The sequence below is a fragment of the Apis cerana genome, linkage group LG6, assembly GCF_029169275.1.
Source record: "Apis cerana isolate GH-2021 linkage group LG6, AcerK_1.0, whole genome shotgun sequence".
NCBI classification, from domain to species: Eukaryota; Metazoa; Arthropoda; class Insecta; order Hymenoptera; family Apidae; genus Apis; species Apis cerana.
Genome location: NC_083857.1, coordinates 6633951 through 6661752, shown reverse-complemented (window position 1 = coordinate 6661752; position 27802 = coordinate 6633951). Strand labels below are relative to the sequence as shown.

At 28.2% G+C, this 27802-nt stretch overlaps 2 protein-coding genes, 1 long non-coding RNA gene and 1 pseudogene across 11 annotated transcripts in view; 2 read left to right on the top strand and 2 right to left on the bottom strand.

The window, feature by feature from the left end:
* Positions 1-716: 716 nt before the first annotated feature.
* LOC107996097 (probable multidrug resistance-associated protein lethal(2)03659) lies at positions 717-19037 on the bottom strand. 3 transcript variants are annotated; one of them, XM_017053983.3, is made up of 12 exons: positions 18898-19037; positions 6175-6324; positions 5706-5957; positions 5258-5513; positions 5016-5190; positions 4643-4799; positions 4366-4568; positions 2936-4259; positions 2651-2865; positions 1351-2429; positions 1077-1184; positions 717-993 (listed from the first exon to the last, which is right to left on the bottom strand). In XM_017053983.3, the coding sequence occupies exons 2-12, from the start codon at positions 6246-6248 to the stop codon at positions 961-963; spliced, it is 3876 nt and encodes a 1291-aa protein (XP_016909472.1). In that variant the 5' UTR covers positions 6249-6324; positions 18898-19037; the 3' UTR covers positions 717-960. The 3 variants fall into 3 exon arrangements, with proteins under 3 accessions (XP_016909472.1, XP_028521491.1, XP_061932126.1); XM_028665690.2 differs by lacking the exon at positions 18898-19037 and adding an exon at positions 11784-12056; XM_062076142.1 differs by lacking the exons at positions 6175-6324; positions 18898-19037 and having other exon boundaries at positions 5678-5820.
* LOC133666191 (uncharacterized) lies at positions 9370-12200 on the top strand (annotated as a pseudogene).
* LOC114577263 (uncharacterized) lies at positions 18960-19862 on the top strand. Its single transcript, XR_003697202.2, has 2 exons — positions 18960-19098; positions 19155-19862. It is a non-coding gene; the product is annotated as an uncharacterized LOC114577263 (long non-coding RNA).
* Positions 19863-20013: 151 nt separating this feature from the next.
* Positions 20014-27802, bottom strand: part of LOC107995206 (protein expanded-like) — an 80624-nt gene continuing 72835 nt past the window's right edge. For 6 of the 7 annotated variants that reach the window (XM_017052565.3, XM_017052583.3, XM_062076140.1 and 3 more), the window contains 7 exons: positions 26367-26607; positions 25536-25811; positions 25265-25430; positions 24764-25069; positions 24269-24547; positions 22026-23872; positions 20014-21821 (listed from right to left, as the gene is read on the bottom strand). In XM_017052565.3, coding sequence (XP_016908054.1) covers positions 21345-21821; positions 22026-23872; positions 24269-24547; positions 24764-25069; positions 25265-25430; positions 25536-25811; positions 26367-26607 — 3592 coding nt within the window. In that variant the 3' untranslated portion in view covers positions 20014-21344. The remainder of the gene's footprint in view (positions 21822-22025; positions 23873-24268; positions 24548-24763; positions 25070-25264; positions 25431-25535; positions 25812-26366; positions 26608-27802) is intronic. The other variant, XM_062076141.1, reaches the window with a different exon arrangement.

Below are 27802 nucleotides of genomic sequence, written 5' to 3'. Positions count from 1 at the left end.
AATTTTTATTTGTTCTTATTTACTTATCTTTTTATCATTATTATATAATGATAAAAATAATAGAAAATAAGAAAATAAAATTAACAAAGAATTTAATTTGAGATATATAGTTGAGTACCACTGATACCTTTCTCGCAAGTGGTCGTTTCTGCCTTCGTTCATTTATAAGAGACTCCTATACCGTAGTTCCTCGAGGAGTTCCCTCGTGCAACACCGCGGAGCCACAATCGGAGTCCGTCAGTGACTCTCATATTGCTCTGAGGAAAGTCCCTGGACATTTGGGCAGAAAGTGTCGTAACGTAATTGTTACTAGCCTCTCGTCATCTTTCTCGATTTTTAGGGAGAAGAAGCTTCGGCAGATCCTTTTCGAGTTAGGACGAGAGTGTATTGGTCAAAGAAAAGTCATGTGTTTGAGGCATTTAAAATTCTTTCCTTGTAATCCTTTCTTCGGAGAGGAGAAAAGGATAAGAATTTGTCTAACTAAACAGGGCTCATTACGAGGAGACTTCTCCTTTTTTTATTTTCTTTTATAAAAATTAAATTTTAAATATTAAGAATTGATTGTATAAAACATATATAATTGTATAACATATATATGGAAAATATGATACGTATTTATGTATATATTTTATTATATAATATTTTTTATATAATTTATTATATAATAATTTATAAGGATGCCAAATTCGAATTTGTGAAAATAAAAAAAAAAGAAAATTATCGTAGAATTTTATTGAAATTATATTTTTGTTATAAAAGATCATTATTATTTTCATTATAATAAACTAATTTAGATAATACCTTTATAAGCACCATACGTTCAAAATTTGTGTCGTCGAAAACATTTAATATATTTAGCAAAAGCTATTAGGTCGAAATAGTAAAATATAAATTGGACGTACAAAAAGACTTTTGCTTAAATATTATTTAACTTGAACGTTGCTAAAATTTGGGCCATCATCAAGACGACGCTTCTTTGTTCTTGTAAAAACACTGAAATATCAATATAAAAACATATTTTTTATTTAATTTACTTTAATTTTGTTTCTTATATGAGGAATATTTTTATCACTTACGTTCTTTGCTATTTCTGTTAAACTATTTGCCATTGAAGTACCCGTTTGTTGTACCATATCGTAAAAATATCCTTTCTTTTGCAGTAAAATATATGGATGATCAAATTCCTAAAAAAATGATATCAAATAGCATATCTAATATATTTAAATATATTTTTTCATAAAAAATTAAAATTATTTAAATAATATAATATTTATAATAATATTTTATAATATAATGTTATTTTTATAATATTATATATACATATAAAATTTCAAATAAAATAAGACTTACTACTAAATAACCTTGATTCATCACAAGTATTTTATCACTATCCATTATAGTATTTAATCTATGCGCTATAGTGAAGACAGTACAATCTATAAATTTTTTTCTGACAGTTTGTTGAATCAAGGAATCAGTTTGGGGATCAACATTAGCAGTAGCTTCATCAAGGACCATAATTTTATTATTTCTAACGAGTGCTCGAACAAGGCATAATAATTGACGTTGTCCAACACTGAAATTTGATCCTTCTTCCGATACTTTGCTGTTTAAACCTGCCGCCATTTCTGAAATTGTTTCTTTTAATTCTACTTCTTGTAAAGCTTCCCATAAAGTATTATCGGAATATTCATCAAAAGGATCTAAATTTCGTCGAAGACTGCCTCCAAACAAAACTGGTTCTTGAGGTATAATACTGATTTTCGAACGGAAGTCATGCAACGCAATTGTATCTGTAGGCACACCATCTATAATAATTTCTCCTTCTATATATGCTAATCGAAAGAGAGCACTAATTAAAGATGTCTTTCCAGCACCAGTTCTTCCAACAACTCCTACTTTTTCTTTGGGATTAATCACAAAATTGATACCATTTAAAACATAAGGACTTTTAGGTCCATATTTTAATCTGACATTTTTGAATTCAACTAGACCTTTCGTAGGCCATTCTTCCGGTGGTTTCTTTTCCGGTATACTATCCAAAAATGGTTCTTCTTCTAAATTACTGTATTCTAATACTCTTTCGACAGAAGTAATTTGATTTTCCAATTCAGCGGTTTGTCTCATACCCCATTGTAACATTCCAGTGATTGAAGAAATTTGTGTGATTACTAAACCAATATTTCCAGCAGTGGCAAGATCATCAAATATCAAAAACATGATTGTGATCACTGCTACGTAAATCAAACAAAATGTTTCGATATAAAGACCGAAAGCTCGTGAAATAGAGATGAATATGTACCACGTGGAACTATGAAGATCCTGATGATTATCAAAGTCCGTTGTTACTATTTTTTCAGCTTTGAACGCTCTAATTGTAGTTAAACCTTGTAAAGTTGCTCCCACATGATCAAATACTGGTGATCGAGCTGAAAAATATCCCTATTATTTTAAATATTATATTCAAGTAAATATTGAATGTAATTAATTAATAAATTATTTATATATAAATAAAATTAAGTAGAATAATAAAATAATACTTAAATAAAGTAAAATACATATGAATTTATAATTGATAATATAATTATACAATAAAAAAAATACAATTTATGGAAAATCAAATTAATAATGCAATTACTTAATTACTTACTTATACCCTCCATACGTTTAACAGCACGACTAGTTGAAATATACACAACTCGCATATAGTAGAAAAGAAGTATAATGATGCCCGTGGGTATTAATAACCAAGCATTTACTTCACCAAGGATTACTATGGTTCCAATAAAATTTAAGAACATTATGATAACATCGAACATGGTAAAAGGTAGTTTTTTATCAATAATACCAATGTCTTTGGAAAACCTTAGTACAGAAACGATATTATCAATGATATTATCGTAAATAAGATAAAATTAAATGATAAAATTTATACCTATTTAATATTCGACCAGCAGGATTCGTGTTGTAAAAATACATTGCAGCACGTACAATACTACGAAACATTTGTGCATGCAGATTTTTTGAAGATCGCATACAAACTCCATAATAAGTGAACGTTTGAACCACATAGATACAAACGATGCCCACGGTTAAACCACTATAAAGATAAATAATTCCATCACGAGACAATGGACCAACCCATTTGAAAACCGTCGTACCATTATCCTTTAAAATTCGCGATTCCACCTCTGAATTTACCCAAAACGCGAGCAAATAATCACTACCGCTAGCCATTATTTGACTTAATATAAATAAAATTATCATTAAAAAAAGTAAAAATGGATTTTTGCTAGCCTTCCAGTAGGCAAAAAAAATTTTACTAGAAATTTTTCCCACCGTTCTCATCTCCAACACTTCAACCGGTTCGTCTGTCACATCTGTATTTTCTCTTTTCTTTATTTCCTCCATTGTTTTCCTTTTTTCAATTTTAATTTCAGCTTCGTTAGATTCTTGCTTATCTTCAACCTCTTGGAAGATCTTTATAAAATCTAGATTCATATTTTGTAGCTCCTCAAAGCTACCTTTTGCTTGAATATTACCATTGTTCATTACAATTATTTGATCGGCAACTTTCAAATACTGTATCTGATGAGTGACTAGGATTCGAGTTTTGTCTTTAAGAAAACCACATATACATTCGTCCACAATGCGACTACCGACATGTGTGTCGACCGCTGATAAAGGATCATCTAGAAGATAAATATCGGCATCAGCATATAATGCCCGTGCTAAATTAATTCTAGCTCTTTGACCACCGCTTAGATTGATTCCCCTTTCTCCAACCATAGTTCTATCTTTATGCGTAAACAAATCTATATCGCGTTTTAATTGACAAACACGAATTACTTCGTTGTAACGGGTTTCGTTCCACGGTTGTCCAAATAGAATGTTCTGTCTGATGGAGGAAGCGAAAATCCATGGTCGTTGATCAGCGAAACTTATTTTTCCATTGGTTTCTAGAACTCCGTCTTTTAATGCCAATTCACGAAGTATAATTTGTAATAAACTACTTTTTCCTGAACCTATCTGACCAATAACAGCTATGAAACTACCAGCTTGTACGGATAGATCAATATTTCGTAAAGTATCATATTCCCTAGATTCGTCCCATTTGGCAGTGACGTTTTTTAAGTAAATGGGAATAGATTGTGAGGCCACTTGGTTCTGAATTTTCTGTGATTTAGAAATTTCGGGATGCATCATGAATTTCTCCAAACGCTTGATAGATACTAATGCTTCCGCTAATTGATGAACACCTGCATAAAGTTCAAAATATTATGATTATCTTTTTCGAACGAAGCAATTAATTGTATTTTTTGTAATTTATTTATTAAAATATATTTCAATCAAAAAATAACTTACTTAAAGCAAAACCAATAGTCATAGAACTTTTTAAAACAGTATAAAATGCCGAAGTCATAAATACTTTTTCAGCATCAATATTGTTTCCAAGTAAAACATATGTTAATATAGTAATAAATAAACAGACTCGAGGAACATAGATATCGAACGTTAAACCAATTTGTTCAACGATCGAATATTTTTTCATTACATCCACTTCTTTCCTAAAACAACATAATTGATTAATTATTTATTAATTTTATTTTATGAAACATGATAAATGAGAATTATTTCTTACTTTCTAGCTTTTTCCACAAGAAGCGAGTATGGTATTTCCCAAACATACATCTTAATTATTTCTACTCCAGCTATAATTTGATTCATCAAGCTTAATCTATTATCAATCTTTTGAGCTGTTACAAGAGTTAAACGCGATACTTTCTTTCCAAGATACACTGAAAAAGTAAAGAATAAAAAAAAAATAATTGCAAAACTATAAAAACAAATATAAACTATAAAAATGATAAATTAATTTGACTGTGCTTATAAATTTATATACTTTACTTGTTAACTCAATTTTTAACATAAGGTTAATATTCACATAAAAGCTAAAAATAATTATAATTATATATTTTAAAATATTTTAATAATTAGTTATTTTAAATACTAACTCTGTAATGGTATGCATAATAAAAATGTCGTCATTCCTGTAATAGCTCCCCATCCAATTTCACGAAAAATAAGATACGCTATTACAAAGATTTGAAGTGGACCAATCCATAAATAATGAATACCAAATACGAAATAATCGAGCCTATTAACATCATTGCTTAAGAAATTAACCATCTAAAAATTAAATTAAAAGTAATATATTATAAATAGAATTATGCATTAAACTTTAAATAATTTGTACCTGTCCAGCAGATGTTTCATTTTCGAGAACAGAATTGGATAGTTTAAGTATCTTTCTGTAAATTAAAGTACAACATGCCACTCTGACTTTCATTCCTACATGCATAAGATTTTGTAAGGCCCAATGAAGAATTATAATATCTATTAAAGGTAAAATACAAAAACCCGCGGCATAATATTGTATGTCGTTGCTCCAGTCTTTTCTGTTCCCTGAGAAGTAACGTAATAATCTAGCGAGTAAAAACGGGTGCACGAGTCTGAAATAAAATACAATTTAATTTTTTCTTTCTAGTTTTTCTTATGTTTTCAATATTATAAAATATATGATCTTTCCAATTTTTTTTTTCAAAGAAAAAAGTTTATAATATCCAAAATAATTAGACGATTTATATTTTTTATTTTGCACAATGCATCAAATTACCATTAAATTGTTATATTTGTTACTATACCGTATGCCGAATTCTAGAACAAATAGCACTAGTCCAGTGTTCATGACTAGTCTACCAAAGCACTTGTAGAGTACCCTAAATAAGCTCGGTTTTGAATTGTCTTTCTTCTTCTCACATCGTTTCACCTCATTTTCCCAATTTTTCACGATTCGTTGCCCCAAATAATTACTCCTGTCTTCTCGTAATGGCGAATACAGATCATCTTCTTCCAATTCTTTTTTATAACCAATAATGAACAGCTTGAGGATCCACCTATATATTAATTAAGATTATAATAATAATCCAATTAGAAATAAATTGAAAAGTAAAATACATTAATAAAATATAATTATAGATGTAATGATAAATGTAAAAATATAAAATAAATTATAATTAATTCAAATAAATTAAAATTGATATAATTAATAATTTATAATATATAACATATGATTTATACATGTTTATATATTTACATATTGATCTATCTTACCAAAATGTAAGAATGGACAGTGGGTTGGCATTTTGACGCGGATTATTCACTTCTTTCCTCTGATTTTTATCCATTTTCGCAAGTGCAACCGTTTTTGGTCATCTCAGACTATTATGGAAAATATTACGTTTATCGTATTTATTTCATTTCCTGAAATGAAAAATCAAATATCAAATCAAAAGAATCAAATATTTATACATATTTTACTATATTAGCATAATTTTTATTATAATTTAACGTAAAAAATTTTTTTATTCATGATCAATATATTTTCATATTATAGATATTAATTTATTCCTACATATATTTTATACGTGATAATTTTTGATACAAAATAAAAAAAATATAGACATATTAATATCAGATAATAAAACAATTTTTGTCTCTATATTTTTTAATAATATTTATATAACTTATAAAATCTAAAAATATTTTAATATAAGAAATTATTCAAAAGTTATGCTTATATAAATTTTATATATATTCTATATATTTATTGTATATTATATCAATTTTTTAATTTCTCATAACGTTTCATCGATACTATTCAATAATTATATTTGAACAACTTGGATTTATCCTATGTTAAAATAAAGAAAATAAGACTAAAAGAGGAAAATAAGACTATTAAATACACAGAACTCGTTGACGTGTAACAAAGTGTTTTATGAATAAGAAACGTGTATACTATTTTTAGAGTGATGTTGGAAACTGATTCGTTTTCTTTATTACGGGTATCTTACGGATTCTTATCAAAAAACATTATAAATTTGAAAATCGATTATTGAACATTGCTGTAGAATAGAAAAGGAAAGAAGTATTTTAATAAATTATAATTTTTTTTTAATTATTTGCCATTAATATGTAATAGAAGAAAAATAACGCAAAAAAGAATTATAATGAAACATAATCATGATAATGATATATAGATAAGTTTTATCACAAATTTTCGACATATGTTTACTTTGATTTTCCTTTTTTTCTTGTCCAGAGAACAACTTCAATTTTTTCACATGTATATGTAACCATGGGATCATATATCATAGTGACAATTGCACAATTCATCTATCATCATTACTTATTCTCATATATCAGTACACACGAATCATAAGACAATATTTATGACTAGTTTCGAGCTCGATACCAACGAATTCTTCGTCTGAAATGATAATTTTACACTTCCGCCTATAGGATTATTTTTTGCATTTTCTAATTGCGAATTCATACGAATTGACAGGACATTTTAAATATCTTGAATTAAAATCTTTGAAGATGCTAAAATATAATATAGTGAAAAGAAAGTTATGAATATTTAATAATCAGAAACATCTTAATTATCAATTTTCATATTTTAAGAAACAAGCAATTTCTAAAGTGTATATTATTTATTTGTTCATAATTCTATGATTATAGTTTATTGTTAAAATTATAAGACGATTATTTAAAGTAAAGTAAAGAAAATTAGCATAAAATAATGTAAATTTAAACTCATCTATTACATATCGATAATAATCATTTTACAACCAAATTATCGAATTTGTTACATAATTGTTTTTTCCAAGCACAAGATAATCGAGGATTTATCTTGAAATTACAGAAGTCTATGTCTTTTAATGTTTTTAAAAAGACAATGATACAAATGGTGAATCATATTCGACATTGAAAAAGTATTACCTGAATCCAAGAGTTAAACGTTTGAACTACTAATCAAACGTATCACATTATGTTATTTCTTGTCGTTGGAAACAAAGCATTAAGAAATTTTGATTGGGAACGAGGAAGTTGAAGTTGTATGACGATAACATTTGAAACCTTGACTGTTCATCAAATCAAATTATTCTGAGAAATTTTTCTTTTAAAGATATTTTAAATACATATATGGATATAATTAATTTTGATTTATTAAGAAAAATATTATATTAACTTCATTTAACTTCTTCAAAAGGAATTTAATAGAAAATGCAATTGAATTTTTTCTTGATGAATTAAAAAATGAAATAAAATAGATAAATAATTAGATGATTCGAAGTATTTCATATTTTTTCAGAGATAATTTGTAAGAATCATGGATTCTTTTGTTTGAATAAGATTATAGCAAAAAAAAAGAAAAAAAATAAATAAAACGAAATTTAAAATATTTATAATTAATACAAGATTTTTATTTTATATTTCAATTTTATTTTTATCTCTAACAATTAATACTTCGCAATATAATTTTGCAATTTCCAAATTTTTATTCTTAAATAGTAATAAAATTTTCTATTTATATGTATCATGGATCACAGAATAACAAGTTTTATTACACGTTTAATGCCTTTTCATCACAGATTCTCTTTCCTCAATTTCCTTCGAATTCGAACGACCGAGACTAATCTAAATAAATCCAATTTTCCTATTCACCGCTCATTGTGAGAACAAAGTTTCTCTTCTTTAATACGTATCACGAAACGAATATCAAATTTACTGTTAATCGCTTCATACCACAGGAACAACAGAACTTTGTGCGTTTAAATCTATTTATGGCTTAATATAGCTTCTTGAGGAAAAACAAAATGTCGTGAATGAATACTTTGAAAAGAATAACGCATGCAATTAATCGAATTACAGAGTAATCGGGCAGTTTAAATTGCATCGAATGGGAAATTGTCAGTTGTAAGATAAACTGATGTCCCAGGCAAGCATCAATTATACAACGAAATAATCGTTAATTGATCACTGGTATGAAACACGTTATGACACGGTGATTATAAAATCATAACTTGATTAAACGAGAAAGTACTACGATAAACGTAAGACGCGTCATTGTTATGATTTTTTTACCAATTTTTACTTTTTTAAAAAATACTTCTAATAATTTTTAATATCATATCGCGAGATAACGATCTTTCGAATATTGTGAAAGATAGTTAAAGTATAACAATTCAATAATTGATCAAAAAATTTAATAATTCTCTTGAGAAATTATTTTTAATGTTATTGAAATTTATTAAAATTAAATCTTATTTTAAGTACAAACAAAAATGAAATTGAAAGTAAATGAAAATATTCTTCATAAAAATTGTGTGTTTAAAGATAGATACTATAATTATTTTTTAATTAATATTCCAGCTTGTCTAATTTGTTACAAAATTTACAAGATTTATTTCATTTTAATAGATTCTTTAATAGATACAGAATAATTTTCTAATAATAGTGATGTCTATTTGTACAGATGTGCTCGATATATCAAAAAACATACATAGTTGAATATAGATAACAACAAATTGTTTGTCTATGTATTAATACATAGGAAAATATATGGTGTACTATTATTAAAGTCATAATAGATTTTTACTAGACGAAAATTTGATAGTCATCGAAAATAAAAAAATTTGTTCATATCACATCCAAGAAAAAGATAACGATTTAAATCTGTTAAAAAATATATTCGATTTGGAATTTATATTTAATACATTTAAAAGAATTGAAAGAGTTTATGTATACGAATTAAACTTATAAATAATAATCAAAAATATACTATAACAACCTGTACGCAGGCAACCATGCCATGCATATCTAATCGCAAATATTATAGAGACATTCTTCTTTTGACAATTTTCTTTCTCAAGGATACGATTTTCATTCTAAAAAATAATAACTCTATGATATTTATAAATCTCAAATTTCGAAGCCATGGTGGAAAATATCATAGACACAACAGTAGTCTCTTATCGCATACTGTTTCTACTTCGATTCAACAAATTGATCGAACGTGAGAATGTGGAATGAATTTATATCTTGCATATCATAATATTTCGAACAAGTTTGGCAAATACGCCATTTCAACGATGATAGCAATTCTCTAGTATTTGACACCTATTGTAATTGTTCAAGGTGGTACAGATATGTGGTAGCAAAATTTGGATGTTGACAAATTGATTGTTTGATTTGTGATAATATTGTAGTGTGTATAAGGATACAATGATAAAGAGTAATATCACGTTGCTTGGAAAAAATTCATAGAATTTTGAAAGTAATTTGAATTTTATTTTTACAAAATTTTTGTAAATCTCTTTCTAATATCTTTGACTCATTTGAAACTAATCATACTTTTTTTTTCTATCATTGATCATTCTATCAATTTGAAGAATTGATTGTGTGTTATATATGTAATATATATATTTTCTTTTTTGTTTTCAATTACAAAATAGAGATTTAATAGTGATATTATAATTATAATGAAATAGATATAATATTGAAGCCATTATATGAGATATTAAGAAACATGCTATAAACATAAAGACAACAAAAAAAAATAAATATCCATTTTAAGAAATTTATTTTAATGTTGCAGTAAAAAAATAGACATCTAATTCTTGCAAATCTTTTCTGCTATTGGAAAATAATCATCAATATTGAATATTTTATTTTCGATAACTAAGGAATATTCATTAAATATAGCTTTTGACTATGAGTTTTTCTTTTTCATTATGTATTTATAGAATAATTTAATAATTTAATATTGTTCAATTGAAATTTTGCATATTACGTACATTGATTTAATTCATTTGTTATAACATCTTAATTAAATATAATCGTTAAATAAAATTAAGATAAAATTAAGAAGTAGACAAATTCATTATTAAGATAAAAAAGTGTGCTTGAATAAATTAATGTATTCCAAAAATGCATTGATGAATGCGTTTTAAGGAAAAAGGAAGTCATTTTGTATCTATGTAATGTCATTTCAACACAAGTTAATGAATCATCGAAAGCTTATACTTTGCCATTTCGAGTTCATGCATTTATCGATTATCAAGACTACTTTCAAAACTTCATTGTCATGTACGTGTACCAGTTTCCACTCATGTTTATAGCGTTATAAGTTCTGTCAGTTTATTAGTTAACTTGTGACCAATTATCCATTTTGTCGTGTCACATACAAAATATCGAAATTAAGTGTTAATTTAGAAAATACGATCTAAAAATTCGTTCATACAAAATTAATTGCGTAATTGATATTTTTTCCTTTTAATTTATCACTTTCTTTACATTATTATATTTTGATATGAAAAAAAGAAATAAAATGCCTTTTAAATTAATATTAAGTATATTGATATTTTTTTATAGAAAATGAAAAGATTATTTATTGGTAAAATTGTAAAATGTCCAATTCTATTTAAACAAATAAAAAATCTTTAAATCTTTAAAATATCTTTCAACATTACACATTACGTACCCTACATCATGTAATTGATCCAATATTTGATTTTGCACCATGAATTTTTTTATGTCTTCCAAATAACATATAACACTTTGTATTTATTAATTAATTCTAATTAATCTCTTATATATATTTTATATTTATAAATAAATATAAAATTTTTAAATGATTACTTAAAATATAATTCTTTCATAGAACTCCATCGATTCAGCATTACAAATATTTCTTCTTGTGTTAGACTCTTGCATTAGATTAGCTTTTCTCATATAAACGATATTTCTGGTATATTTATCATTCTCGATTAAATTTAAAATTTTCAAATAGAATTTAATACAATAGAAGAAATATTCGATCTACGAATTATAGTGATTTTCCTTCAAGAAATTTAGTGAACACTTTGACTTACGGCTTATACACTTCGATAGTCATGTCGATGTTGTATCTGTACTCCTTCATAGGTGAACGATTGTCGAACGAAGTAAGTAATGATACGGTACAAAAGGCGCGCAAACTATGAATAAAGTTATGTTTAATCCACGAAAGTGAGCGAAGCGTTTTATACCACCGATTGGGATAATCTATCGATCCATCAATCAAAAATTATTCCTCATGATCATGCGTGTACAACGAACTTTCCACGTTACATCTGGAAAATTTTATACCTTCTCATTATATGGTTTTATCGATGTGAGTAAATATTCAATTTAATATATACCCGATGCCGTGATAAGATGAACGAATAAATATTGACTGTTTTATTTTCAACTACCTTATTTTCAACAACCCTAAGAAAAAAACGATATGAACGAATACAATGTTATTTTGTTATAACAGATTACAAAAACCTCGTTTGGATACGTCTCTCTATTGCGAGCTTTTTGATTTTGAAGTAAAAAGAGAAGAATATATATCCACACATTGATGCAATTTTCAACGCCATGAAATAATATTAGAATATTTATTCTAAATCCCTAATTCATCAATAATGTGAAATTGATTGCCATTATTTTATTAAAATATAAATTATCGATTATGTAAATTTACTTCGTATTTAATTTTTTTTTTAAATTTAAAATCCACAGGAAATTGCTATAATATGTCATAAACATAAACATAATTTCGTAAAAATTAGAATTTTTGGATTAGATGACTTGTATATAGATAAGAAGTCCCATGAAGATTTTTATGACTAGCTAGAAATTGAAAATTGAGATATTTCCTGAATATAAACCGAATCTTTCTTGTTGGAATATTCCAACATTACGCAATATAATATCAGTGTCAATATCAGTGTACTCATTTTGAAACTTCCAGGTGAAAATTGTGCTTTTTTTTTAGAGAATGTATCATTTCAGTGATCGATAAATAATTGGGGTTAATTCTTACAGAAAAAGCTCATATAAATTCTGACGATTATCTGAAACTTTTAAATCTCTGATTACGTTACTACAAGCCACACTTTAGTATCGTATACCTAACATATGAACGGCTGACCCATATAGAATGTGACGAATAGATTAATTTATAAAATCATATAACCGACTGTTGAAATTTCGCAAAGAAAAGATTGCGAGCGTGTAAGTGGACCCATGCTGTTCAAGGGTCAACTGTAATCAATAACTATAAATTTCGATACAAGTTTTTATTCGCTTTAAACGTGACTCCATACGGTAAATTCCACTCGATTGGAGGCTCATGCACGCTCTATTACCCCAATAAATATAGGTATATAACTCCAACATATCAATCGTCAATGTGCCCTATAAAAAGATGAAGAGTGGAAAGAATAATTTGAACTTCAACAATTTCTTTCTTTTTTTATTAACCCTTTAAATAAAAAGATATGTTTGTTGTGTAATAGATAGAGTATGCTGTAATAATTGAAGATTATATATAAAAATTGAAGATCTTGCAGTAAAAGGGGAATAAATCCATTTGTAACAAATTTAGAAAAATTTTAAAAAATATATATAATATTGTGTAATTATTCAAATTTATATCTTCTCCTGATTTATATAATAAACAAAATTGTTAATTAATAAACAATAAAACAAATACAATTTATTGAATTATTATTATTTCATTAATAAAAAATATCCTATTAAATGCAAGAAAGAGAGAGATACCTTTATATCCTTCTTACAAAATAATTATAATTTATATATTTAAAACATTTGAAAATATTTCACCATTTAAATATTTAAGTACAAAGTAACAAGTATCGTGCATTAAATGGCCTTGTAAAAAAAAACCTGTTCCGTTAAAAATAAGTGCATCTACAATGCCAAAAGATTTTACAACCGACATTATCTCGCTTAAACATATTAATGCATCGAAATATAAAAGTCGGAGTTCGCAAGAAGAAAATACAAAGGAAGAAAAAAAAAAAAAAAACGAAAAAAACAAAAGTATCAATTAAAATATATATTCGTTGAAATGATGAACAAGGCAATTTTTACTAACAAAATTGCACTAAACGCAGTTACTGGTGCTAGTCGTAAGATAATAATTGAACAAAACTGTAATGGGGCACGTGTGTCCGTGATCAATTTTCATATAAGATTACCGCTTATCGATTGCTCTGTATGAAACAGCATTGCACTGGAAATTACCATCGCAAGATTGCAACTCGATTGAGTGACCGAGCGTCGAATCTAAGATATCATTCGCTTTATTAACACCATTTAAGAGAATAAACGATCTCTCGAATCTTAAATCGTTATAAACAACATGGGAAGAAAAATTTTTAATTTTTAATTCAAGTAGGATTCACAACCCCTTTGTGATTCTCTCGAAGGAAGCGATAGCAAAGTGCATATTTCGAAGAATTTTCATTTACGTTCCCCTATTCAAATAGAGAAATATCAATTTTATCAAAATGTATCGTTTCTTGTTTTTTAAAGAATTTTTGACACACAGGGTAAATAGTCCAATAACGAGTCTGGAAAATAATCTTTTTAATATAAAAAAGTATATCGCATTTTGCTATTTTAAATAGATAAAAATTAGTAATAAAGATATCAATTCATTTAAAATACTTAAGGAGGAAATAAAGTATCATGTTTTAAATGATATAATAAAATTAATTCAACTTTTATATCGTAAAGAGATAGGAATATTCTACGAACAATTAACAGAAATCGAAAGCTTATCAAATGATTCAATATTTCTGTTGATAAAATGAAATTTGATACATCTCCGTTTGTTTTTTCATTTCCTATCATCTCTTTAATTTAAACTCTTTAGATGGCGCGTCATCGATTCGTAATGGTTAAAGATCGAGTCGTTCTTTTTCTATATTTCGTATTCTAAATTCACAAAACGAATATAACAAAGAATATATAATCAATTATAACAAAGAATGATAACTTAATATATTAAAAATATCTTCTTATAATATGGCGTCATTTGTAATATGAAAATTATCGATGAATTATTAATTGTCATAAATAAAGGCGAATAATGGTCGAAATATTGTATTACTGAGTAAAAATTGAAAAACAATATTGATTCACATTTTTTTTTTTTTGGATGCCAACATCATGTGACATATATATAAATATACATATGATCCGAGACAGACCCCATCGTCAAGTGGTTAATTGAAATTTTATCAGTGTTTATTGCAAGATAGATTTATAGCGTATGCTTCAAATGAAACTCATGTCAACGCACTTTTACTGTAGATGAATATCTAAGCAAATATCAACGAGTCTTTACCGATTCTTCGATCAACAGTGTCGCAAAAATATATAGTTTACACATCGTAAACAGACAAGAGAATATCACTCTTTAAACTGTATTGTTTCTTTCTTATCGATAAATACGGATGCAGTGATTTAACATTTGCGATAACTATAACATAGGAAGTCAAATTCTGGGAATTATGATAAATTTAAAATAAAGATTTAAAATTTGAAGAATATTAAAAAGATTCTGTATTAGAAGCATTCATCTATTAGAATTTTCTTAACTTTTTTTTTCCATTATATTTTATACATTTTAACATAGTTCCTTTGATAAAAGTATTTGTTTCTATCGATTCATTTCATTGAATAATATGATTCATTTTTTAAAAAATAAAAACGTTTTTTTAAGAAAATTTTTTTTTACTGTGAATTATTTCGCGTAAAAATTAACTAATTTTAGTTTGAAGAAACTGAACTTCACGGAGAGAGCTCCACTAATTTTAGCTCTGAATTTTTTAGAATCTTGTACGTAAACTATATATCTTGAACTCGATGAGTAACATGATAAAAGAATAAAAAATTTTTTATATTCAATTATTTCTTCTTTCCTTTCTTTTTTAAAAATAAAATATGTTATAAATTATTAAATATATTCAAATATATACATCTTATTTGCATAAAAATATGAAAAAATTTTTCTCTATAATTTATTGAGCAATTTTTTCATTTCTAAATTATTTCTAAATGTTATCTAAATAACAAGAAAAAATAATCAATTATTCAAATTGATTATAAATAATTCAAATTAATTATTCTAATAAATCTATCAAAATTATATTCAAAATTATAAAACTATATAAAATTTTAAGAAATTCAACTCAATCGATTATATTAATAAATCGTCTTTTAATTTATTTCAGGATTTTGCTTTAATTAATTATATTAAGTATTTTACTAATTTACAAACCATATAATGCAAAAATTACACTAATATTCAAAAAATATTTGATGACTTATTGAGATATTGCAAAACAATCGATAAATGCAATAGAAAATCTATCTTTAAAATAATGATCTTAATTGTAATCCTGTTGTAAATTGATCCTTATATAGATATCTATTATGTATTGTGAATTTTTCTTTAGTATAAATAAATATTAGTTATTTTTGCAAAAATTTTACCAATCCTAATATCTTTTCCCTCAGACCAACAATTTGATTAGTAAAACAAATTATTTTCTTGTAATCATTTCATAATGTTTCACTTGATGTCTCCACGTGAAAGGGAACTGCAATTTATAAAGTTACGACATAGAAAATTGCATAGAAGTGAATTGGTAAGAAGATAGATAAATATATACATAATACATATAAACAAAAATTAATTTTATAAATAATCTATTTTAAAAATGAAAAAATAGTTAAATTATTATAATTAAAGGAAAAGATAATGAAAAATTTTAAATAAAAAAAATTTTTTTTTCTTTTTTAAGAAAAAAATATAAGTAACATTTTTATACTCAATAATAAATTAGTTTTTTATAATATTTTATTTTAATATTTTGTAATATTTTTTTAAAATTGTGTATGATATAATTATGTATAATTGTTTCATCAAATAAATTCATTTCTTATTTTTAAAAAATTTTTTTTAAATAATATATAAAATATAAAATAGACTACATTGCTATTATATAAACGCTGCTACTTTGTGTTATCTCTACAATTATTTTTCTTTCTTCATGATTTTCTAAGTAAATGCAAACATATATTATTATCTACATTGTCTGCACTAATAATAATGTTTGTATAATTATATAATGTTTGTATATATTAACAATTATATTAACAATTATTACGAAGCGAAAAAATTTTTAAAAGATAATATATATATATAACATACATAATAATATACATAATTTTATAAATAATATAAATTTCTAATTTTTAAATTAAGAAATTTAATTTAAAATTCAAATGTTTATTCTTTGTGAAATAATAAAAATTTTCATTGAAAAGAAGAAAAAGATATTGTCAAATAGGAAGAAATCATATTTGAAGAAATTGTTTTTCTTAAGAAAAAGAAAACGTACTTCGTGTACCGTTACCAAATAATTTCGGAACATCCAAATTAGTATGCTATCTCCATTATTAGATTATAATGATATGCGAAAATATTTAATCTGTGATCAGATTTAAGAACCTGTCTGAATCTGAGATCGATATCGATTTTAAAAAATCAATAAAAATTATACGTTATTTAAAGTATCAACACATTGTTTTGTTTAAATTGAATCACTATTGCAAAGTATGTTATCGTGAAACAATATTACATGCTTACAATATTACTGAGTTATAACTATATATATTATTTTTTTTTTTAATTTTTTTTATATTATCATATTTTGCATTTTTCTTTTATTATTAACTTTAATGTATAATTAATCTATATATATAATGCATTCTATGTTTCAACTCATTAAATATAAATATTAAAATTGCAATAGAATAAAAATAATCATAAATATATAGTATGTATTATTGATTTACTGAAGAAAACTGCATAAAAATTAAATAGCAAGTAGCAGAAAAAAAAATTGAGTTCAAGAAGAATTATTTTTTATAAACAATTTTTTATAACAATATATAGAATTTATAATTTTTTTTATAAAAAAAATATGTATATAAATGTATTAATATCAGACACATTTGATTAATAAAATATGTATGAAACATAAATAAGGAATATCTTTAAACTCCATATGTAGAAGTTTCAAGGATATTAAAAGATAGAGTGAATACTCCAACTAAGCAATTCAATTTCTCTTTTTCTTTGTCCTTTGTATTCATTCGAGCATGCAAGCAGAATAGATGATAGTATTACGTAATTAATTTAAAATTTTTGATTATAATTAATTATATGAAAAGCTTGTTTTTGAAAAATTCTTTTGTTTGTACATAATTTTAAATTAATAAAAATAGGCAAAATAAATGAGGAACAAAAACCATTTAAGAATTGATCTTTTAACTATTTTCAAAATATGTACAAAGTATCTAACTTTTTTCCTGGAAATATTATTATAATTTATGCGTTTTATAATGATTTTTCGTAATTTTAAACTACTATGAAACTATTATGAAAATGTTAGGAAATTATATCGAAATATTTGTTGAACATATTTTTTCTCAAAGCAATAAATTGTTATATTTGACACTTTCAATTATCGTTTAAATGAGGGTTAATAGACAAATCATATTTTTTTCTTTTATTTGTTCTTAATATGAATTTTATATAAAATAAATATAATACTAAACATATAAACATAAAATATATGTATTTGCAAATAAAAAATTAAATGTTAAAGCAAAGTAATTAAGAAATACAATTAATTTCAATATACTTTTATAATTATGGATAACATATTTAACTTTATATAATTTCTAAATTATATGCAATATTATTTTAAAAGTTGTAAATAAAAATTTTGTAAATTAATTGTATATGCAAAATCTATTAAATATATAATTTACGTAATATTGAAAGGGTTAAGAAATCATTGACATAAAATAATTGATGCATTAGATTTATATACCAACGCTATTGAGAAAATTGTGTCAATCGTATACTAGGTTAGTTATTCACTTGATGATTTAGATAATTTAATTACTTGAAAGTGTATATATTAAATATTAAATTCATAACATTACATATAATGCAACATTATTTTTAATTTATAATAAGTATTAAATTTTACGAATATAATACAAAAGATTAAAATTAATATCAATATTATGTTAAAAAATTAAACAATTAAATAACATAGTACTCACAATAAACTAACGTTTGGTAATACCACGAAGTCTGTTCAATGAATAACGTTGTCCAATAGTTTCGAAACACTACCCGACATCCAAATTTTCCGCGTTACACTGTGTGAGTAGCGTTTTGCCAACTGAAGAACGAGTAAAAGCTACAAACAGTTATATATACTTCGTCGCGCGTTCGTTGACTGGCGTACGGTATTGATCAAGGTAAAACGTTTACTTTATTGTTATCGTTTGAAATATTATTTGATTTAATCTTTCAGCACGAACATGTTCCAACATGCAGGGCCATTTATAACTACTACCGCGCATGTGCTTTCTTCAGTAAATAACACGTTAGTTTTTCGTAAATTTTTTAAGTTAAAAATAACACATTTGTTATAATTTTCTTTGTACGCTTCAAGGCAACGATTCATCAACTGAAGAATACATCTTGGACGAAAGTCAATCGAATGTTTGAAATTTTGTGCTGACATTGCAGAAATAAACTTACAACGCTATCTATGAACAAAGAACAAAATTATGAAATCGGTTAAAGCTCAGTTAATTCAGAAGCAATTCACTTTCACCCTAAACAAAATACAAAATAGACATGATATCTTATAAAATATATTATATGTTCTGAAATACCGACTTTTTGATTATATTAAAATATTAATAATATAAAATTATAAAAAAATTTATTCTATAATTTATATTTCAACTATTTTAACTATAATGTTGCAATCTCACATATTTTGAATCAGTAACGTTAAAAATAGTAAAAATTTACTAAAATAGTAATTACTAGGGAATTATGTTTTCTAAACGTGAAACAAAATATCTACTAGATGTCGAATCAATTATATATCTAATCTATGACAATATTTGAATCATACATAAGATACTTTAAACATAAGTTTTGCTAATATTAGATAAAGAATATGTATATATATATATATATTTATTAAAAATTATACTATGAGCATAATGATATATACAATCTTTTATATTTTCATTTATGTTTTCATTTCTTGAATATTAGGATTGTTTCAGGTCAGTTTTTTAAATTATATGAAAATGTAATATCTTAAATTTATTTGGTTTCATGTAGTCAACAAAAAATATTTTTTCGTAACGATCTTCATTATAAAAAAAGTTTATTATTCGTAGCTGAGGTGACGCGTAGTACATACATGAGGTTTTCAACTACAACAAGTCCTATGATTTTACTATTTACAGACATGGGTCATGTTGTAATATTAATGTAATATTAATTAACATAATTCAACGTTACAACTAAATTATTATTCATTACATTAAGATCTATAATATTAATATTCAAAAGATTCATTTTCGCGCAAATCTTATATCATTTTAATTGTCACATGTTATTTTCTAGTACGTGTTCTGTAGTGCAGTATAAACTTTAGTAAGAAAGATTTCTCGTGATATTCAATTATCAAAATTCGAGAATTCGTATAATATTTCTCTCTTAACAATGTTTAATCACTGAAAAAAAAAATAAAATTTTTTTTACCGAATATATTTAATGCTTAAACTTTTCTAAATAAACGACTACACTTACAGTTACGTACACGCAAATGCTTAAAAAACGCTTTGATAGAAAAAGTATCATAAAGCGAGCATTGATTGAATTAAAAAAAAAAAAAAAAAAAAAACAAAAAAACAAAAAAACAAAAAACAAAAAAAAAGAAAATATAGACAAAAAACAAAGACAAGAATCTTCTGGATTGTAATAAATATTATTTTCGTAGACATCAAAAAAGGTACTATTTCAATAGTTACAATACTCATACTTGCTTTCATTCAAAGTATAAAAATATCTGTGTAATTAGTACTTACACAAATTGTTGTCCTAATATCAATAACTATATATAACGCAAGTGCGTTTGTCACGCTTTGTCGTTATCAAGATTTACAAAACTTCGCATTCAATTTTTTCACTTCGCGCTAATCGCTTACTTGAGCAAAAATAAAAAAGTTAATAAACATTTTTATTATCGGTGTATTTCAACTATTCTACGTACGAAAGAAAAGCTTTGTTTGCAAAGAAGAAATACAATTTTCAGAAGTATCAGAGAGATCATAAGAACGAAATTATTTAAGAAAAAAGATATTACGTAACAGTCACCTTCGTTGCTGTTTTAAACTTTGTGAAGGTTTAATTTATCATCGAACTTCTTTTTCTTCCTTGAGTATTTGCGACGAGCAAAAGAATTGTAAACGATAAAATGGCACCCTGAGTTGAAGAAGCACGGTTTATTTAGAAACGCTATTTAAGTACTTAAGGTGTTAAGACCTTTTCTTCGCTGCTGTCTGTTATTTTATGGATAGAGTATAACAGTTATGGAATCGTTTGAACAGCTTTGTGGAATGTACTTTGATCGAGGTATAAAATTTTCATAGCGTCGCAAGACTGATAAACTCTATTTCTTTTTCTCTATTGTCTGTTACGAATGTGACGCCCTTGTCGGATCCTTTTTAACAGCCGACACACCTGTCGAATTCGTGATCTTATAAGCATTGCCCTTCACCTCTGCGGGGTGTTTGTGAGTACTCGTCGATGATTTCCTCGGAGGTTTAGTGATTTGTGTCGTAGAAAGACCGCTAACTGGATATTTATTTCTACTAGATGTTCCGCCATTGCTGCTTCGCGTGCCGTTCTTTGAAGACGTCGAGGAAGTCGGCTCAGCAGGATGCTTGGGCATAACGAATGCTTTCGTTTGTTTTAATAGATATCGATCATTACATAACGCTGATATTAGTGGCAAATCTAAATTACGGCTTTTCTCGCGAAGTGTTCGAATATCCAACATTCCGTCTTCTTTCCCTTCTTCACGTTCCTCCACAGTATTTGTTTTTAACGTCTTCTTCGGTGAAGAAGATGACGAAGAAGAGGACGGAAGTGGTTGATTCTTTTCAAGATTCTGAAAACAAATAAAAATAAAATACTTGGTTTAAATACTTGATTAAAGAATTTGTATGTATATTATAAATTTGTATACATATAATGATATATTTTTAATAATTAATATTGAAAATTTATGTTACACATGGCGTTATGCAGATATAATGTATAGCAACATTCTTTTATATAATTTTTATATATTAGTATATGATGTTTAGTTTACCTGAATTTCGTAAGGTGGTGGCGGTGGAGGTGGCGGAAGTCTACGATGTTTCAATTGTGGCAGAGACTGCAGCTTTGTATTAGTAGATGAATCGAAACACTTTAATATGTTCTCGTCGCTTCTTGTTCTGGAGAAAGCGTGGAGCGTATGGGTATGAGCTGCAGCTGATGGTTCACGTCTAAGACTTTGACTTCCTGCCGATGAACAAGTAGCTCCACTATATAACGAACTTGTACTAGCAGCATAGTGGCTACTCAGGTTACTATGCGGTAAATAATTATTAGAGCTCGTGTCGCTGCTACTGAGATTTTGATTTGAAGCGTATTTTGTGGGTGATGAAAACGAGGAACCAGGAAGGTATGGTGTGCTACGATACATTACCAATGATTTATTATTAAACGAAGGATAAGGAGGGGGAGGATAAGCAGCCATGGCTGCCAAAAGTGATCCTTGCTTTGCGTCGATGTACTCTTGTTTCGATACTGCGGGATCTTTTAAAGGAAACATTACGTAATCAACGTCTGAATATAGTTGTTGTTTATATTGTTCGATCTGCGATCTCGCTACCTGACTCGTGTAAACCGTAGCTAAGCTGGGTGGTGGAGGTGGGGGTTGTCTAGGATGTATCATGGGTGGTGGAGGAGGTGGTGGAGGTGGCGGTGGTGTTAAATAAGGTAACAAAACTGGACCACCTCGTGAAGCGTGAACATCCAAATAATTGTTTGGTCCAACAACAAGAGCTGCGACGGGAGCATGAACCGGCGTGGGTTTCATTTTGTCACCAGGATAGGTGGGTGGCTGAATTCTGGGTGGTGGTTTCGGAGCGATTGACGCAATGTCGTTCGTTTGAGTGGTGTTGGTAGTCTTTGAAGCTGTCAAAGTGGCATTCATTTTGGTATTTGTTAGACCCGTTTGTATTTTCGTCGAAGTTACCCTTGACACGATTTCTTCGCTTGGATATAATTTGGAAATTGCTTCTTGTCGAGTGATCTCCGAAACTTCAGGATAAGGTGGTGGAGGTGGAGGTTCTCTAGGTGTCACCGCATCGTTTCTTGGAGGTGTAGGCGGTGGTATTTGAATTCTTTCTCTTGGTGAAGTATATGGTGGCGGTGGTGGTGGATCAGTTCTTCGTGGTGGCAAAGGTATAAATTCACCGCGAGTAGCGTTATATGGAGGTGGAGGCGGAGGTTCTCTTTCAATATCGGGTATGTTCGACCGTGGTGAATTTATTGTTGCATAATCCATGTTCACTGGGTAAGGAGGAGGTGGAGGAAGTTGTCTGTCGCTATCGGTCCTAGGTGGTGGAGGTGGTGGAGGCATAGTAACGTAATCGCAATCAGAGTCCATAGAATTGCTAATAGTTTTTCGAGGGGGATAACGTCCAACAATCAAGTCAGAAAGTTCATCGGCTGATAACAGAGGTCCAACACTGGAAGGATCACTGCCGTCACCTCTGAAGCTTCCTGCACTAAGTATACTATTGCTACGTGATCTAGAATCTTCAAGTTGTTGATCCAAAGGGACCGCCGAGATTGTAGACATCATGTTATTGACATCTTCATCACCTTTACAGACGCTGTAAATAGGTTCTTGATCTTCTGTACCCACATCTTCCGTGTAAACGTCGCTAGTTTCAGATCTAAGACCACTGTGTATGGTATAAAAACCGGATGTTACGGAAGCTTCATCGGTTGTAGACTGTACGGAACTTAAGGCACATACATCACTCGCTGTGGAAGATCCATTGACATCACCGGTAGGTGAATATAGATCTCCCATTCTTTCATCTTGCATTTCACTACTCCTGAGTGTATAGACTCCACTAGTTTCACTCGCAATATCAGTGCCTAAAAAGAATTTCATATAAGTAATATTAATTAAAAGTGAATTCATAATACATAACAAGTATATTTTAATATATATATATATTTAAATTTAATTCAACAATAGACTATTTCATATTTTTCTTTTTCTATATTTTATAATAAAAGTAAGAATCAGATTTTAAAGATAATCTTGCTAAATTTTTTTTTATAAAACAGAATTATTAAACCAAGAATCAAAGATTATTTATATTTTTAAACGAGATATAAAAAATCAGTAAAATATTGCAATTATAAATATATCATTTTTTTATTTCTTTTTTAATCCTTTTAATTTAAGATTTTTAAGATTTCATTATATCCATCTTAAATTGTATATTATTTTTTTTTTCAACAAAAGCAGAAAACTCATTAACTTACCTGCGTATTTACCACCTTTCTTGCACCTGTCGTAAATGGCGCCAGGAAAGCTAGCAGTTTCTGACGAAACTGCTGAATTCTGTGCCGTATGCGAATAACCAAGCTCCAAACTGGAAGTCGCGGATGTGCGCCGCATTCGCGGCGGTCCACCAGCAGGTGTATTCACAACCACGACCGTACTGCAGCTGCTGCTACATTGTGACCCTTCAGCCGCCGTAGCTGCACTCGATGCTAATCGTAACGCAACCGTTGTAGGAGTGCTATCCGTACCATCAACTTCTAAAAATTATACGATTATTTATAAGATTATACATGACTAAAAGTCATGGTTTTGTGCTTATTTTATATTAACGGTAAATAAAATATTGTTATTTTATTATCAATTTTTTAGTTTCCAAGATTTGGTTAAAATTTTAATAATCAATAACTTTAATCAATAATTACACGACAAATACAGAAATAATACTATTATTTTCAGAATAGAAATAAGTTTACCATCCACAGTGGAGACTGGGGATGACGGCATGGAACGATCCTCGACGTCCGCATTCGATCCATTTACACCGCACTGAACACCGGAGTGTGAAGTATTTTCAGTAAGACGTGGCAGACATTCGGTCGAAGCGGGCGCCGTATCTGGCTCGTCCTCGCTATGAACTCGATCGCTAACAATTCCAGAAGTTGTGTTAGACGATGTGCTCGAGATAACAGAAATTCGTTGGTCACCGCGCGCCCCTCGTGCTGTTAAACTCAGCTTGCATCGCGCAGGATACATATAACAGTCGCGAAGTACTTTTCTCTCTGAAGATGAAAACAGAAAATTTATTTTCTGGATAGAATGTTGAACGTATTTCATTTTTAACATTAAGTAAAGAAGAAACGAGAATTTGAACATAAATAGGGTACAAAAATGATATGATAAATATAAAAAGAAAAATCGTATTATAAATTATTAAAAAATTACTCGTTTTAATAAATAAATAAATTTCAACCAACCTTCCTCTTCTCGCCTCTTCGCTTCATTTACTCTAGGTGCTATGGCCATAGAGAACTGATGGGTGTCTCGACAGAGTCCCAGAAGCAATTTGCTTTTGTCATCGCACCCACTATAGAGGGTGAGCTTGTCCGGCTGGTCGACTGCGCGTATCTCAAACTTCTTGCGCTGTGTATAAACGCGATAAATCAGAAGAATTTCTTCATAAACCAATTCGTATAATAACAAAAATTGCAAAAAACAATATCAGCTATAATATTTAAGAAAACTAACGTCGAAGCAAAGTTTGCCGATATTGTTCCAGGCAAAGACACGCGGTGTCTCCTCCTCGGCGTAGACTCGCACCCCACGAGCGCAAATCGCGAGGAGTATACGTCCAGGACCTGCCTCGTTCTTGCTTCTTCGTAACCGATAGAGGTGAGCGTTGAGCGGCGCCTCCAGCAGCACCGCCTCCCGGATGTATTGCAACTCTGCCTCCTCCCTCGAGAGGCCCCGATTGTCCCTGTGCTGTGCCGCGAGCACGGCGAGCACATTCGACTCGAGACACATCTGGTAAACATAATTATTGATTGCGTTAAATATATACGATTTATGATCAAATTGCGTTCCTCGATCGCACGTACGATCATAGACGTGTATTTAGGAATTGAAGCGTTTGTAATATTTTATTTTACCTTAATATCAACATCGAGAAACCTGCATTCCGGTGAATTTTAAAATTTTGAAATCTTTATTTTTTTAATAAACATCCTGTATATATATATAATTTAAAGCTAATTAATATGCAACACGTTGTACAAACTGTTAATACTCTCCTCAACTAAAATTTAGAATTTCCTCATTTTCCAAATATATAAAATACTTCAAGTTTTAAAATTAAAAAGTTCGCACTTCACTTTCAACCTCATTCATTTTGCAGAGATTTGAGAACAGATTAATTTACTCATCCCAAGATGGATAATACGAAAATGAAAACTTGAATTTTCTCGGATATGTATATATTTCAAAATGTTAGATGAAAAATTTTGATTAAGGTGGACGGATATGCTTACACAGACGTTCAATTTGATATTGTTCAATATTAAAATCTGATTAAAAACTCACGTGAGGCGGAAGGTAATCCGTAGGTTTGCAATATCCCACAGGTCCTGCGTGTGGTCTGTGTCGTTCCTCGGAATAGTCCCCAAGATCGGCTTGTAGGGCAAGACCCGCGAGTGTGAGCAGGGGCGTAACGATAGAAGGTTCGTGCAAGGGATGGTGAGGATGGAGGCTCTCCACCCCACCGCCATGCCTGACGACATTGTCGCGCAGTTGCAGGTAATAGTGGTGACGCGTCGTTTCATCGCTAAAATGGTAATCAAATGGTTAGTTTCCTTTTCGTTTTACGCGATTAAGTTAGGTTATATCGAGCAAGTTTTTGCACGAGGACCCATACATTGAGAACAAGTTTCTCCCTGTTAATTTGTACGGTCGAAGATGTTCTAGTTATACGATGCGTAAACATGGGGTAAAAAGTTGTATAAAGTCTTGCATATAAAGCGACTATTATAACGAGTCTAAGGAAAATTTTTTAAGGAAATTTTATTAAAAGAATATCGAAGAATAAAACAGGAGAAAAAGGTTTACATTTTTGAATAACTTAATCATACTCGCATGTTTAAATTGACGTTTATAATTTTAACAAATTGATGACATGAATAAGAGTAGAGTAACTTTGCACGATTTATCTTCATACAATGCTTTCGTCTGGACTTTACAAGAAACTGGAGCGATGTTCATAAATAATCTAAATAATATTAAGAAGTGTTGGAAATATCGTGAACGAAAAAAAACGAACTATAATTAACATGTATAGTCTTTTTTCAACACAAGAGATATAATCAACATTTCTATAAATGTAAAAAAAAATAAAGTAATAATTATTCTTTTTCGATAAATTTATTCCTGAAGAAGTTAAAGATGGATCAAATGGAAGATAACGTAGGTGACAAGATTAAAAATGAATGAAAATTGTGTAGAGGAATTAACGAAAGATCGATTCGAGTCCTGGTCCTTTCACGAATTAAACCCTCGTCGACGTGGACGTGCGGTGAATACGGCGTGGTTGGATGTAAATCACGGGTTTCAGGTGGAAATCAGAAAGCAACTACGGATCAGTATAATTACGGACGAGTGTTTTCATTTAATGCATACGGTCTATCTATCACGCGCCACGTAATAATTTATAATTACAAGAGTAGGTAGCACTTAGCTACCGGACAGGAGTCGAGATTTCGTTTCGTGAGACCTTTCCAGCGAGCCACCCCTTTCTATTTTCTTTTTTATTCTTTATTTACCACCTGTCTATCTTGCTCTTTCTCTGAAGGTATTCTAGAACGACGATTTACGATAAGTATAAGATATTCTTTTTAATTAATGAATATATAAAATTTTATACAAAGTATTTTGTTAGAAAAATCCGTTACCTCCTGCGAAATTAATCTTTATTTTTTTAATAAACATATACATTGTCAAATTCTTTCTTTCTTTCCCCTTCCTCT

Bases quoted from the DNA above. Each gene is read 5' to 3' on its own strand.
- LOC107996097 (XM_017053983.3), bottom strand. From the start codon at position 6,248: ATGGATAAAAATCAGAGGAAAGAAGTGAATAATCCGCGTCAAAATGCC. The intron at 5,958-6,174 runs GTAAGATAGATC...ATTAATATATAG, and splicing joins CTGTCCATTCTTACATTTTG to GTGGATCCTCAAGCTGTTCA. The intron at 5,191-5,257 runs GTACAAATTATT...TTTAATTTTTAG, and splicing joins ATGAAACATCTGCTGGACAG to ATGGTTAATTTCTTAAGCAA.